The following is a 16,224-nucleotide window of genomic DNA, read 5'->3' as shown; positions in this document are numbered from 1 at the left end:
GTCTGATTTTCCTCAAACTTTCAATGATGTGTTCTACTAATATTGCTACATTCTCTCAATCCTTATGTTTATGAAGGTGAACTTGTCCTTTAAATCAATGGAATATTCTCCCTGCAGTTAAAGAAAAAAGAGCAATTACATGAACTATAATTACACTATGTACATTGCCACCGGATGCGACAGTGCAATGGAGGGTCATGAGGTATACTGTCATACAATATTGACAATAATTGCTTTATCATCAGAAAATGTTCAAATCGATCTTCAGAAAATCGATCGATCAGAAAAAAAAAAGGAGTAGGCTTGATTTGGGGAATTCCAATATATCTAATTTACCACAAGCTCAGTTCTCTATTACTATAACAAAGGCGACGTGCGACAGCACGTACCATTACACTATCCAAGAAACACACCCACACCGGCGCCATTTTGAAATCAATCCAGTGATTAAGGGTCAGACATCGTATTTCATATTGAAGATTTTACTTTTGATTTTTCATTGTTTGACTCAGTTGTTGCTCATCTCGATGCAACAGCTCGCTGGTACATCTCTATAACGCTCATCCAGCTGCGACCTTCTTGTATTTCCAACATTGGTAACAACTTGGGGCACACGAGCTCTTGCCCACGCCATCAGTCCCATCTTAAATCAATGGAATATTCTCCCTGCAGTTAAAGAAAAAAGAGCCCTTCATCAAACTCCTTCAAAAGTTTTGTTTTTTGTACTTTCTAAACGTTTTACAATCTTCTCTTTCTTTTCTATTTGCTCCTACAGCACCCCACAGAGTGAATTTAACGCATGATCATCATCAGTTATTGATTATTACAACGCGTATGCCATGATGCGGTGATTGGCTCCGTCCACGACATAGGCCACTGTCTTTTGTCCCTCCTGTGTAACGGTCAAACCTCTCACGTAGTTGAAGCCTTCGCCGAAGTTGCCCAAGAACTCTCCAGTGGAACTGTACACAAGAACTGTCTCCACGCTGAAACCTCGCATGAAGCCGCTTCGAACTGCGACGTAGATATTGTCATGGTGGTCGACGGCTAAACCTCTGCAGTCCCATGACTTGCCGTTGTACTTGACGTCGATGATCCGCAGTGCCTTGTTGTTGTGCGTATTCCAGACCTGGATCCGGCGGTTCTTGAATTCTCCCACAACGAGGTGTTGATGAGAGTTGATTGCAATATACCACGGAGTATCCATTCTCCCGAGCGCCGTTCCCTGACCGCCCAGGATAGAGATACATTCCCGATGCTTGTCAAAGACAAAGATGCAGTGCTTCATGCCATCGGAAACGTACACGTTTCCATTTCGGGCTACTGCAATACCACAGGGTTGTTGGAGAGTCTCTTGTCCGAACACCTGAGTGGGGACAAAATTGCTGAATTCAACAACGCAGTGATTAGCGATGTCAGTGACTACGAACGTGCGTCCCGTCCAAGCAACAGCGAAGGGATCGAATTTACCGAAGCCCGGCATTTCTGGCGAGCAGAACTTGTTGGCCGGCCGAAATTCAGTGTCGAACACTTGAACTTGGTTGTTTCCTTTGTCTGTGACGACAAAGATATTTTGATGCTTGATGACATCATGAGGCTGGTTCATCGGTGGCTTGTAAGTATTGATCAGTTTACCTTCAACCGTTACGACGACTGTGACGGGGCTGTATTTCATGTGACTTCCGCACACCTTGGCGTGAATCTTGTGCGGGCCGGCGTCTTTCATGTTGACCCGGACGACGCATATCCCCGCCGACGACAATTGATTTGGAAGGCCGTGGCCGGTCAAACGACCGCCAGGCTTCTCAATCTGAAGGTCTAATGAAGACAAGGCTTGGGGAGCTACCATCGGGTTTCCGCGGACACCTCGCAGGCTGAGATGGATTTCTAATGTAGTTCCAATGGGCATCTTGGTTGCCGATACAGTGACCGTAGACTGTTTTGCGTCCGGAACGGGAGGACCGTGAAAGGCCGCCATCTCCGTCTGAAATAGTACCATAATAGATTGATTGAAATCAGTTGGCTCCTCACATAATGAGCAGAATCAACGTACCGACAGATCTGAAACGACCAATAGGCCTATAAGTGCCCAAACGCATGTTTTTCGGCATAACATATCCGTGTCCAAATGATATAGATCATTCATAGGAAAAACTAAAATTGCAGTTCTTATAGTTTTGACAAAGATCTTGTGATACTCAATCAATATCGAAATATCATGGTCAAACTATACGTAAACTATTCCCTCACGTATACACATACAAATGTATCTCTCTCTTAACTATTGGGAACGATGGAAATGCTTGCGACGCATAAATAGATAAGCAGTGGCGGATCCAGAGGGGACGCACCGGGCGCGCGCCTTCTCTTTAACTTTTTATTAAAACAAAAGAAATAAAAAAACGTGGGGGGGGGGGGACGTGTGCGCCTCCCCCCCCCCCCCCCCCCCCATTTTGTAAAGGCGCCTCCCCTTTCCTGAATTCCTAGATCCGCCCCTGGATAACAAGGACAATTTCTGGGAGGTGCCAATGATGTAGCATGCTTCCAGTTGGACGGGAAGAACATATAGCTGATGAAATTAGGAATGTTATGACTTTACTCTCATGTAACGAGATATTTCTCGCTTTAAATATTTATTAAGACAGTTTTTATGTATGTGAATTCATTCTACAATGTATCATGTATATCATATAAGTCTCATTTGATGAATTTTAACCTTACTCTGTCCGGTGTAATATTAATGTGCATATACTATGATATAGACCTTTTTTATGTATTCGTCCATGTTTTAATATTCCGCTAGTATACCCTACAATATGGTTTGTTGTCTTAGATGATCATTCCTCTCTTGCGATATCACTTATTTACATTTTATCCTGGTTACCCATTTTTTGTGCAATATATTGCTGTTCCGAAGGCCAGAGTTTGATTCATTGTCATTTTACAATAACGGTATTATATTTGTACCTATATGTATTTAGATTTTTGTATTTCATTGTACCAATCATAATTTTTAATTTGTTTAATTTTGTGATGATGTACTCCAGGGGTGCAGATGCACGGGTATTAGTACCTTTTTTTGCACCCCTAGACATGTTGTTTTTGATTTGTCTGAATAAATACAATACAATACAATACAATACAATATTGCTAAGGGTCATGACGTACGTTAACTTATTATCCTCGTCATTATACTCGGAACTACAACCATAAATGTATTTGCTTATAATACTCTCTAAAAAAGAAGAGTGAAAATGTTCACTCTTGAAGGAGTAATTAACACAAAAAGAGTGAGTTTTTAGTGAAATTGGAGTGAATTTGAGTGCAAATTTTCATTTTTTACTAATTTTGAGTGATCCCTGAGGTCACTCCAAAGTTTGGGTTTGATATGTTCATTCTGAAGACGCTCAATCTCAACAACGGGAATGCACGAAAGTATTGACACAATATTTCACTCAAAGGTATAGGGTAGACCTAGGCCCTATACCAAGCTCAACTCGGAAGAAAGGTTACATGAATGAAATTATATAGATTAATCACTGCAATTCTTTTCCGCGAGTATAGAAGCTATAGGCCCTATCGATAATAGTGATGGTGTATGGCACTGGACTTTTAAATTCGAGCGAAAGCTATCTTCAAAAGAGAGCATTCCAAATAGGCCTATAAGGCCCTATATCTTGTATGAAGACGAATAGCGCACAGTGTCCTCGATGGACAGTAACTCTCACTGAAAAGCTTTTCAGAGTTATAGACATGGTACAGAACCTTAAATGTCAAAATGTTTTGAACACTATATCGTGCATGACTTTCCATTGCTTTCTTACCAGATATGCACCAGCGTCGTTGAAGAAAACTCTGGAAAAAGAGTCAAATCCTGATTCGTGCCACTGTATAGTCCACAGTCAATGAAAAGACACAACGGTGAAACTATCGTATCCTGTGTATACCCATATACCTCAACGCATAGCAGCCGTTCTGTCCGAATACCGTGTGCATGCTAAAAAGAGGTGGTAGGATTGGACTATAGTATCACCAGACAAGTCATCATGCTCTATTGCACCTTGTGTAAACAATTTCACGCCATTTATCATGCTAAAGTTCACTTCGTATACTAGCAGCGGCCATCGCATTTTGTCGTAAAAATCACGTGGCGAATACTATCTGTGTATACTATAAGAGAGCTATATTTATACATTGGTCATAATTATAGTCAGGCCCATACGATTCTCGAGATTATCATCCTATAATAATTCACTCTGTCCAGGGAGGTGGGTCACCTCCCTGACCCACCTCCCTGCTCTGTCGGTGCTTCTCACAGTTTATATTCTTCACTCCTGTGAATGGTTAATCACCAGTTCCCTTTTAAGCTGTTGTTTGATTATATTATTATGCTACAGAATTATTAATGAAGCCAGGAAGGTGAGATTCAGTAGCCTCATGAAAATGCTTGTACAGTTGTACATTATGATTTTGACTGGTACCAATTCCGCCCTTTGAATCCTGTGCGAATTAGAAAGATACGTCTCATCATGTAGATCCCCACCCACCCAGTGTTGGCGACGATTACAAGTGTACTGTATATTGCCGCATACGCACAGCGAAGGTACCTGCACGTACAATACATAATGGACATTTTCACCCGATATATGAAAACTAAAATACTATGAAAAACTATTGCACATCCTGGGGCTATATACATGCCAAATGTTAATTGTAATCCCGATACACCATCATTTCTTGCCCCATATTGTTTGAATTTGGTGGGGTTGTAGAGTACAAAGTCTGAATGGCGGGCCTCAATCTCTATAGAATTATGTTAGAAATGAGATAAGGCTCTGATGGCGTTTGTCTGGTGTTAGCTTGCCCGTTTCCCCCGGTTTCCCATCCAGTTTCTGTCATACAGCAATAATTGTTCATCATACACACTTTACCAATTCAAAGTATGAATTACGATGAGATTCGGGCTTTGTTATCAACTATACTTTACATTTGGCAAAATTGTTTAATGTGCCTCAAATTTCTTCAAAAAAAAAACAACAACAACCCAACAACAATAACCTGGATTTTAGTAGTGAAAATGAAAATAAAATGATTTATAGGGGGCCTACAATGAATTTCTTGTATTTCAATATAAATTTTTCCAAAATACTTCGTATGACACAGGGTTTTTGTGGGTAAACACCCACGACCCTAAGATATATTCGACGAAAATCAATTGATTTTGACCAATAAACTTTTACGCTTTTTATTCTTTTTCTTTCTTTTTTTTGAGTGGGAATTCACTATTACTTTGGGACGTCCACTTTTTTTTTAGCAAGGATTTAAAATAGAATTACGATTATCACTCTGCAGTCAAACTCCCGTCACAAGCCTCACCACTCACCAGACACTGAAATGCGCTGGATGAAAAGATCTCCGTAACGTCACGAATGTGAATTACACATGTAGATACAACAATGCAGGGGCCACGGAAGGGTGGGCTGCAGCCCCCCCCCCCCCCCCCCCACACACACACACACGAACATACTTTTTGGGATGAAAGGGAAAAATCGGCACATTAACCCTTACATACAATGTATATACAGAGAGAGAGAAAGAGAGTACCCCCCCAAAACACACACACACACACACACTTTGGGGGAGTCTACAAAATCAAAACAAAACAAAAAACATCGTAACCAAAATCGGAACTTGAAATATTATTCACACTCCTGAAGGTTCTCTTCCACTTCTATCTATACGTATACAGTACCACGAAGACTTGCCCCCCCCCCACCCCACTTTGCAAAACGTTTCGCTGTAGTGTAAACTCTGTTGTATTTATACCATAGAGGATAATATTCGAGACACATTTCCTAACGCTCAACTCATGTCGCACACTATATCCATCATAGAAAATTTCGAAGGGCAGAATCACACATTCATTCATGAACCCAGTCATTGTGCTAGATACAAACACACAATACAAAACACACACACACACACACACACATTCCTCTACTGCATTCTGAAACTTCACTGCATTCTTTAAAAATAAGCACTTAGAGATGCCTTCATCACCCTAGTAAAACACTATTTTAGGTAGCTTTACACACCTTTTGGATTTGGACTTCGCACAATTTGTTTGAATAGGGACACTTTGAATGAGTATATCAGATCTTCACAAGCACAATATCAAAGTGAAGAGCCCGGCCATGTTATCACTGTGTAGGATATGATATCTGATTGATATCTTCAGTTGTAATGGGTCCAAGGTATCTCAAAATGGCAGTTTAATTAAGTAACCCGTTTACAGTTGATGGTTCTTGCTCTTTTCCCTCATCCCAGTGTGTGTGTGTGTGTGTGTGTGTGTGAGTGAGTGCCGAGTACTTTGGGACCAGAATGGGAGGGAGATATTGATCGATTTTGCAGTTGCTGAATATTTTTATTCTTTTTACTTTTAAATGTAGAACCAGAGTCCAAATAAGCACAACCAAATACTGCAAATGTCCTCTTCTTCCATGAAATATTACCATCTCCATAAGCAAGATCAAACAATGATTCAGTGTACAAAGTGAGATTCTCTCCTCTCACATTATGCTTTATATGTTTTGCATTTACATGTATTTTGAATATATTTCAGTAACTGTGCATGATTGGTTATTAATGTATTCTAAACCCTTATGATGCAATGCACAAATCAAAAAGATCAACTACGCTGCATTTCAAAGTACAACAGGTACCAGTGGCAGTTCCAGAGGGGGGTGCAACCGGCGCACGCCCCCCCCCCCTTATTTTTTGTGAAAAACAAAAGAAATGAAAAGAAAAAACATGAAATAAAACCCGGAAGTGCCACCAGAAATATTAGTCACGCCCCCCCCCCCCTTTACAGAATTCCTGGATCCGCCCCTGAGGTACGGTTTATACATGAACATTGTCACTCCTGTCACTTATGCAGACCTTGATTACAGCGTTCCCACACTGAGCTATACACACTTTTATATACCATGCTGTTGTAGGTTTGCCTACATTTCCCAATATAAGATGGAACAAAATACACATAGTCACATTTGTAATAAATGGGTTCTGTACACGTACATTCTTACTGGTATCAACTGGCAGAACATGGTACAATGTATTTCAATATAATTATATCTAATAACATGTTACTATCGATCTCCAATTCATGAAAGCCCCTCCTATTCATGAAAGCCCCACAGCACAGTGTGTATAGAGACTGTTGTGAAAGAAACACCTTTGGTCACAAAGTAACACAATAAAAGTCAGAATGTTAACATTGTACATGTACAATAGTCACACAGTTGTGACAGAGAAGAAACGCATGGCACAGCAGCTGCCAGAAAACACTGTAAAATAATATTTTTATTGGCTCTATGAATTGACATCACAATTGAGTGAAATACCAAGGACAATGGTGTGTTGTCTCATGGTGTACATACATAGTGATATACCGTACCTCATGTAATTCCTGCTGGCAGAGAACCAGTCCATTTCTGCATGCCTGTGATATGTAGCTTCAATAACAACTTATGAAGTACTGCTTGTTACAGTGAAGATCACAATGATGGCAATACAGACTGTATCATAATAATTACTTGTACGGTAGCATAATGCCACTAATTGTTTCTTCATCCGCAAAAACAATAAAAATTAAGCAGTTATCATTATTGGATCATTACTAAGATAGTGACAGCAATGCATCATACATAATCCATCCCAGGCAAGAAAAGTTGAGCAATTTCTAGTATGGACAAGCAATTTTCTCAAATGTCAATCATAAGTGTTCAATAAAAATTATAAGTGAATAAAATATAATGCATGGATATTGTATTAACTTGACTGAAATTGGTAATATGTCATAGAAAGCCAATCAAATTGCAGTGAACAGATAATTTATGCTAGATTCAACATTCATATCAATCAAGTACTTATCAATTTGATATGAAACTGCCAATGTACCTGAAAATTACATGTATTACATACATGTACTCGTAACATTTTTGTGGTGTTGCCATTTCACTAATTCTATGTTCTTGTACACAAAAGATTGGTAAATCTTTTGAACATGGCAAAGTGAAATGACCAACAATTTATGTCATGTGCAAGCTGCATCCTTCAAAATCATCAATATTTACAAGACACCTTTTACAATATTCAAAGGGATGGTATAGTTGTGGCTGAGATGGGACTTCAGGTTTCCAACTTTTGTTGTGTGAGATGAGAAACTTCTTGTGAAACATGAAAGAATATACAATTCTAAGAGGAATTCAACTTCTGTGTGATGAAAATTGGTTTTGAAATGGCTGAGACATCGAAAAACAAACAAAGAGGTCCTAATGAAAGGTGGGACTCACATTTTACATGTGTTAGGACCACTTTGTTTTGCTTTGGTTTTGGATATCTCAGCCATTCCAAAACCAATTTTCATCAAATAAACTCTGAATTCCTCTTAGAATTTTAACCCATCGAGGACAGACAGATTTTGCTACAACACACATTTCCCACATACACTTGCCCGAGTATACTCGGGACTCGTCCTCAACGAGTTAATATTTCATAAGTGGTTTCTGATTTTCTCGCAAAAAGTTAAAACTTGAATCCCCATCTCAACTAAAACAATACCCTGTCTTTAGCTGTATCACAGGGTTTATTCTACAAATTAGTGTCCATTGATAATGTCTAGCTAGGCATTCAAAAACTTATGCTGCTTCTAATCCTCCTAATTCAAAACAGCCATCAGTGATGAGTATTCTGTACATGTATATTCCTGCATCTAGTGTCACGTAAGCGGTACTAAAAACAAGCAATGAAGTAGTGATTATCAAAACATTACAGGCTGACTATAGTCATCAATAGAAACACCATAATTATATACAACTATTGTTTTCTACATACGATTTTAATGCCTGTTTGGGAATATTTCTGTATTACTGCTTACATGGTACATTTAGTATACAACTATTAACTGGGACTGGCTGAACAAATATACCTTTTCTAGGTATCAGTAGGTGTGAATAGGAAGTCCATGATATTATCAACCTGAGAAGATGAACAGTATAATAACAGAAAGCAAAATTCTACTGGAATGTACTTCTTAATCAAAGAATTCTTTAAACAACAAATATCAAAAGCAACCTCATTTTAAATTGTCAACAGAAATACTCTTGAATGTACTTGACAGAAATAAAAATAATCTTTAAAGCTTAATTCCCCATCGTTGAAAAAAATTAACAAACAGATGCAGCATCTGTGAAAGATTCATGCCTTCTTTTATAATTTAGATGTACATCATTTGTCCATCATAAACATATAAATATACTAAAAAAAACTTACAGTACATCTGGTTTAAACCATCTTCATCTAGCTTTGATCATAATGCTATGACTATAGAGCTACATTGTATAATACTGTAAACACGCATACTGTGTACCTTTTTACAGTACATGTACAGTTCTGTACTTTCACTATACACCTCCACTTCTGTGTGTGTGTGTGTGTGTGTGTGTGTGTGTGTGATTGTGTGTGTATGTATGTGTATGAAGGTGCAATTACATGTACTTCAATTTGGAAACAGTAAATTAGCATGTGCAGCAAATTGTTTCTAGTAAGTTTTACCCCCTCAAATTTCTACTTCACTATGTATAATTCACTTTCATCACACACATCCACTTGTGTGTGAGTGTGTATGTACAAAGCTAGATGTACTTTATAAACAAGCAGGCTTGCACAGCAAAAGCTTTTGTTAAAAAAAAATACATGCACTAGACTGGAAGAGATGTAATCTCACATAAAAAGCAAGGTTCAAAATAGCAGTCACACACATTGAAATACAGTACAGTATTTGAATAAAATCATAGATTTGTGATTTTTCATTGAAGGTGATAATGATGACCAGAAAAATAAAAAATAAATAAATAGTACCATTAATCTAGAACATTCAAAGATGCCTGGCTCCCATGAAGAGCTCATGTTCATCCATTAAACAAAGGTAATGAATTTGTACATTGCCTTGAAATCATATTTGGGATATGAGAACACATATAGAATTTCCCTTCGCAGCATATGCCTGGCCATCCAAATTGATGGTTTGTATTATTTGGGGTCTATGTAATAAAGACTTGCAAATTACCATTTTTTCCAACTAATGGTTTGCAAAACATACACGTAGTAGTTAACTAGAAATGTCGCTATGGCGACTGATGCCTCCGCCATAATGCATGATTCTCCCAATAGGTGTATAGTACAATGTCTTCACAATGTGTGATGACAGTTTCACATAACTGGCAAAATACTGAAATGACAGGTTTGTCAGAAATATCTTGAATGTTCACTTTCCTTGAACTAGGTTTGCTATAATTGTCTAAGAGTGCAGGTATACGTATTTAGGGAATTGAGGATTTTTACTTGACTTCTGACCGACCCTTTTATAAGTTTATGCATTGAGTAATTTTCAAGGTATGAAGAAATAGTGTAATTACAGTACAAAATAGACTTCTCTTTTTTTATTTAAACTTGGCCTTTGACCCTTAACCTTTGACCCTTAACCTTTGACCTTTGACCCTCTGGCTGGAAATTTCCCAGAGAATCTCCATTAGGTAATAAAGTTTTAAAACTAATAATGCAAGCATTGCATATACTAGTATATAAGGGAAATAGTAAAATTTGGAGGAGTTGACCTTGACCTTTGACCCCCTGACTATTGACCCATAACCCCTAAATTCCCTTGATAATCCCTGCCATGTACCAAGTTCCATGAAGATACATTGAACCATTTGCGAGAAAAGTGAAATTGCAACATTTTCAACTAACCTTTGACCTTTTGACCTTTGACCTTATGACATGAAACTCTCTCTTGAGAATCTTTATGCAGTAGTACATGTCTACACTAAGTTTCAAGAAAATACCTTTTGGCATTGCATGGATATGGGGGAAATAGTAACATTTTTAGCATTTGACCTTGAACTTTTGACCTAAAACCTCTCGCCAATGTCACTTAAATCTACTCAACTAATTGTCCCATCATACATCATCCTTGAGCCAAGTTTGGTGAAAGCTGCTTCATCCAGTTTTGAGTTATTAAGTAAACAGATAAATTTTAGGAGTTGACCTTGATCTTTGACCTTTGACCTCTGTCTGATTTCACTAAAAAACTAATCAAGTAATTGTCTCATTATACACCATCCTCGGACAAAGTTTGGTGAAATTTACTCGATCCAGTCTTGAGTTATCGCGTAAACGGATACAATTTCATGATTTGACTTTGACCTTTGGCCTTTGGCCTTAGGCTGATTTCACCCAAAATCTAATCAAGTAATTGCCCCATCATACTTTATACTTGGACCAAGTTTGGTAGAATTCCAGTCAATATTACTCAAGTTATTGCGTAAACAAATGCGGACAGACGTACGGACAACCCGAAAACATTTGCCTCCGGCACCACTTCGTGGCGGAGGCATAAAAACGTATCATACACTCTTTTGTAATTATGTCTCACAGGTTATGGCACATACAATGTATATCATTAATTTTTTGATCAATTTCCTTTTCTCCTTACAACTTTTACATTTTTTTTTTCTTTTCAAAGATAAAGTAATAATTTCTACAGTTGACTAGCACTTAGTCATGTACTTAACAAGAACACTGTACACCAATATAACAATCAATTCTGTGATCTTGTAACTAATGCACGATATAAAATAATCATGCAACCTGGTATCAAGGAGGTGGGATATCCCACCTCCCTGCTGATACTGTACAAGATTCTTTGGCACCACATTAACTAAGCTTGGAATGCATCAGCATGCCAATTCTTGCTCTGCAGTTTCTAGCAGAAAGTGTCTATCCACCAAACAGCATGCAGAATCATTATCAAATAATACATCAGAAATTATGATATGTACACAAACAGTACATTCTCATCTCATATTTTCCATTCCAGAGATGAAGACATAACGTAACAGGGTCATGATACACAACAGGCTTGTGTTTTCATAATGATGTAAACTTATCTCTACATCTGAAATTAACAGAAACTTTGCATGTTGTTGTAATGTCATATCATGCTATGTACGTATTTTAATCTACTGGTCATTTTTCCACTGCTGAATGCAGGTGAAGTTCAATTAATGAATGCACTTGAGTATGAGTTTTAGGATCCTCACATTTTGAAGCCTTTTATGCGATGATTAGCCCCATCAACAACCAGTGCGATGGTATTCTCAGCATCTTCGATAACAGTGAGTCCTCTGACGTAATTGAAACCACTTCCAAAGTTGCCAAGGAAGACACCCTCTGGGCTGTAGGCAATGACACACTCTGAGCTCCATCCCCGCATGTTGCCAGACTGTCTCACTGTGACATAGATGTTGTCATTCTTGTCTACGTCAAGACCCCGTACATCCCACACCTTCTGGTTCAGGTGGACATCGATGAGCCGGCTGACCTCCTCAGTCTCTGGGTTGATGACCTGGATGCGGTGGTTCCCGAAATCTGCTACCACTACCTCACCCATGGAGTTGATGGCAACGAACCAAGGTTGCTTAAGCTGACCCCTGGTGGAGCCCGGTCCTCCTAGGACTGCAATGTGCTCCCTCAGAGGGTTAAAGACATGCACACAATGCTGCTGACAATCTGCTACATAAACTTTTCCTGCCTTGTCACATGCAACACCAGTTGGTTGCTTGAGGACATCCTGACCAAAGCGCTGAAGGTAGGCTGAATTAATAAATTCAAACACACAGTGATTCTTTGGGTCAGAGACCACAAATGTCCTGCCAGTGCAGGCTATGGAATACGGCTGGTATTGATGCAATCCCTGCCCACTCGGAGGAAAAAATTTCCCAACCAGCTTGAATTCTTTGTCCATGATGAGCACCTGGCCGCTACCTTTATCAGCAACATAAAAGTTATCGTCATGCTTGACAATATCATGAGGATTGTTCAGACTGCCTCGCTCATCAAGAGTCATCTGACCCCTTGGTGTGGCAATGATATTGAGTGGACTGTTCTTAATAGTCTTCCCACCAAGCTGTGCTTCTATCCTGTACTTGCCTATATACTTCGATGTGAAAACAGCTTCACACACAGATGTACTATCATTTTTACATTCAAACTGAAGGTATCCAGTGAAACCACCAGGAGCTTGAATGGATGCTGAGAGGGAAGAGCTGTCACCACCAAGCACAGGAGAGCCAACGGCATCACGAAGTGTGACTTGGACCGTAACTTCGGACTGTACTGGAGCTCTGAGTGCAGAAACTGACAAAGATGATTGCTGGCTGGTAGGGACAGCCTTAGTCACCACAGATCCCAAGTTTTCCTTCTGAATTGCGCTATCAAGAACTGCATCCCACTTCAAAGAGATCAGACTGTTTTGCTCTGGTGTAAGTCTCAAGCTCTGTTGCATCAGCTGGTTTAGTTTATTCCACATTTGCTGACCTGCAGCAGTCATCACTGACTTTGTCATACTAGATTCTGCATCAGAGTCAGTCTCCACTGCCATCCATTCATTTATTTCAGCCCTAGCTGATGAGAGAGATTCAAGTTGCTCTATCAATCCCGCTTCCTTCTCATAGTAGACTCTCTCAATATCACTCCTCATCTTGACCTGGGCTTGAGTGATTGCCTTCATCCATTTGTGCACCTGATCATCACACTCCTTGAGTGCAGCATCGTGGTTGGTCCTTAGCTCAGTTCTGGTCTTCTCAAGCACTTCAACAGCCTGGAAAATTTCCTGCAGCTTGCCCTTGGCTTGTGTGACTAACTTGGGCAGTGGGTCTCCCATCTGCCTGAGGAATTCTTCGATGGCAATGGTCTTGTGGGTTTTGTGCTTGGACTTGACGCAGTCTTCACAGACTGGCACCGTGCAGTGCAGACAGATCTTGGCTACAGGTTTCTTCAGGTGCTCTTCACATGCAGCCACCTCGTTCTCAGACTTCATGAGGGATTCTACTAAGTCACACATACTTGCCATCTTGAAGTTGTTTGGGAGACCCTGCACACCCTCAGCTGGCAGAGGTTGTATCACGTGACACTCTGGACAGAAGAGCTGCCCACCTCGAGCATCGATCCATTTTTGGATGCATTCTGCACACACAACATGTTGGCAAGGCAGAGTCTTTGGGTTCTTAAGAATGTCAAGGTGGATGGGGCACATAAGATGGGAATGCAGACTTTCTGCTATCTTTGGTGATGTTGCAGTGGCCATGCTGCGCAATAAAGTACCTGTCTGAAACAATGAGTGATGCATAAAAGAATGTTATTTAGTTCTGCCATGAAAGTAGTTGTACAATGGAGGACTACAGAAAACATATCAAAATTACATGAACACATCACTATCATGTGTCTTATTCTCTATGATTGTCTAATCTGGATTTCTACCAAGTCCTAAAATTACTTATAAAATTTGTGTAAATTTGGTCTTTCATAGTAATACTTAGAACTGGCAAAATATGCACACATCATCCAATAGCAAAATTTCTGGCAGTGAACTTTGTCAACTTTATAGGGCTTGCCATATAAATTTAATGGCTTTGCAGAAGGCTGATACCCTATAAGGCATATTATATAATGCTGACAATTACTCAGGATATCTAATCATTCTTGTTTCAGAAAATAAGGCTGACTTTTTATCTTATATTCTCCATCAATTTGCTTACATAAGAGTAAATTCCAACAAAGAGAATGGTAGAAGTATATCTATGATGAATACGAAAGATAGAGAATTTATGTGTCAACCATTCTGTTCTTTATCAAAAATAAAAAATAAAAATGGGGGATTGAGGATACACAATAAATCCTTCAATCAGCAGTGAAGAGCTGTACAACCTCACCATATAAATGATGGTTTTTCAAGAGCACGGGAACTCATGTACTTGTCATCAGATTGACATTACTGACTGTATATTCATAATATTTTATGCATGAAGTAATAGTCCAACATTGTGAGGTGATGACATTGCCTCACCAAATTGGAATACATTGGGTTGCTAAAAATAAATGTGCAAAATAATGTCCATTTAGCTTCCCATTTCATATTAATGAATTTCATTTTAAAGAGTTTTTGCTGTTTTGTTTTCTGGTTTAATTCGGTTCATCTCAGTGTCAAAACAAGGAAAAGTAGAAATTACGCAGTGCGTAATATATGTCCCCGCCGGAAGTAGCATTTTGTAACAAAATGTACAATACAGGTCAAAAAATCAAGGTCAAAGGTCAAAGAAGTCAAAGGTCAAAATTCTGTGTAGAAGTGTTGAAGCCCTCACCTAGTGCCATCACATAAAGCAAACGGAATCGAAATCGGGTTAGAAATGGCGAAGGAGTAGCATTTTGTAGCAAAATGTACAATACAGTTCAAAAAATCAAGGTCAAAGGTCAAAGAAGTCAAAGGTCAAAATTCTGTGTAGAAGTGTTGAAGCCCTCACCTAGTGCTATCACATAAAGCAAACGGAATCGAAATCGGGTTAGAAATGGCGAAGGAGTAGCATTTTGTAGCAAAATGTACAATATAGGTCAAAAAATCAAGGTCAAAGGTCAAAGAAGTCAAAGGTCAAAATTCTGTGTAGAAGTTTTGAAGCCCTCACCTAGTGCCATCACATAAAGCAAACGGAATCGAAATCGGGTTAGAAATGGCGAAGGAGTAGCATTTTGTAGCAAAATGTACAATACAGGTCAAAAAATCAAGGTCAAAGGTCAAAGAAGTCAAAGGTCAAAATTCTGTGTAGAAGTTTTGAAGCCCTCACCTAGTGCCATCACATAAAGCAAACGGAATCGAAATCGGGTTAGAAATGGCGAAGGAGTAGCATTTTGTAGCAAAATGTACAATATAGGTCAAAGTTCAAGGTCAAAGGTCACGACTGAAATTCTGTGTAGAAGTTTCAAAGCTCTCATGTAGTGCTATCATATAAAGCAAACAGAATCAAAATTGGCTCATAAATGACAGAGAAGTAGCAAATTGAAGATTTTGATCACACACGGACGCACACACGGACACACGGACGGACGGACGGACACACGGACACACACACGTACGGAGCCCGTTTCATAGTCCCCTGCTCGAACTCGTTCGGCGGGGACAAAAAAATGCAGATTTTCAGTCACATGAAAAGACAGAAATTATGTAAACCACATGAATAGTTGGCACAAATCAACACTGAATATAACAGATAAGTTTTTTATGATCCCATTGGAAATACTGCAGGAGTGCAAAAGATATAATTTTCAGCAAGA

The 16,224-nt window shown here is 39.2% G+C and overlaps 2 protein-coding genes across 2 annotated transcripts; both read right to left on the bottom strand.

Moving 5' to 3' along the window:
- Positions 1–731: 731 nt before the first annotated feature.
- Positions 732–3,871, bottom strand: LOC139715746 (uncharacterized). The gene is made up of 2 exons (XM_071627295.1): positions 3,825–3,871; positions 732–1,984 (listed from the first exon to the last, which is right to left on the bottom strand). The coding sequence occupies exon 2, from the start codon at positions 1,976–1,978 to the stop codon at positions 824–826; it is 1,155 nt and encodes a 384-aa protein (XP_071483396.1). The 5' UTR covers positions 1,979–1,984; positions 3,825–3,871; the 3' UTR covers positions 732–823.
- An 8,286-nt stretch (positions 3,872–12,157) lies between these two features.
- LOC139715728 (tripartite motif-containing protein 3-like) lies at positions 12,158–14,206 on the bottom strand. The gene has a single exon (XM_071627278.1). It carries the CDS (start codon positions 14,204–14,206, stop codon positions 12,158–12,160), a length of 2,049 nt encoding a protein of 682 aa, XP_071483379.1.
- Between the last annotated feature and the right edge of the window lie 2,018 nt (positions 14,207–16,224).

The sequence above is a fragment of the Diadema antillarum genome, unplaced genomic scaffold (genome assembly GCF_040938485.1).
Source record: "Diadema antillarum isolate AM-2024a unplaced genomic scaffold, OU_Dant_1.0 scf00000054, whole genome shotgun sequence".
Taxonomy (NCBI): Eukaryota; Metazoa; Echinodermata; class Echinoidea; order Diadematoida; family Diadematidae; genus Diadema; species Diadema antillarum.
The sequence above is the reverse complement of the archived record's forward strand: the minus strand, read 5'-3'. Positions and strand labels throughout refer to the sequence as shown.

Coding starts and splice junctions, on each gene's coding strand:
- LOC139715746 (XM_071627295.1), bottom strand. CDS start 1,978: ATGGCGGCCTTTCACGGTCCTCCCGTTCCGGACGCAAAACAGTCTACG.
- LOC139715728 (XM_071627278.1), bottom strand. CDS start 14,206: ATGGCCACTGCAACATCACCAAAGATAGCAGAAAGTCTGCATTCCCAT.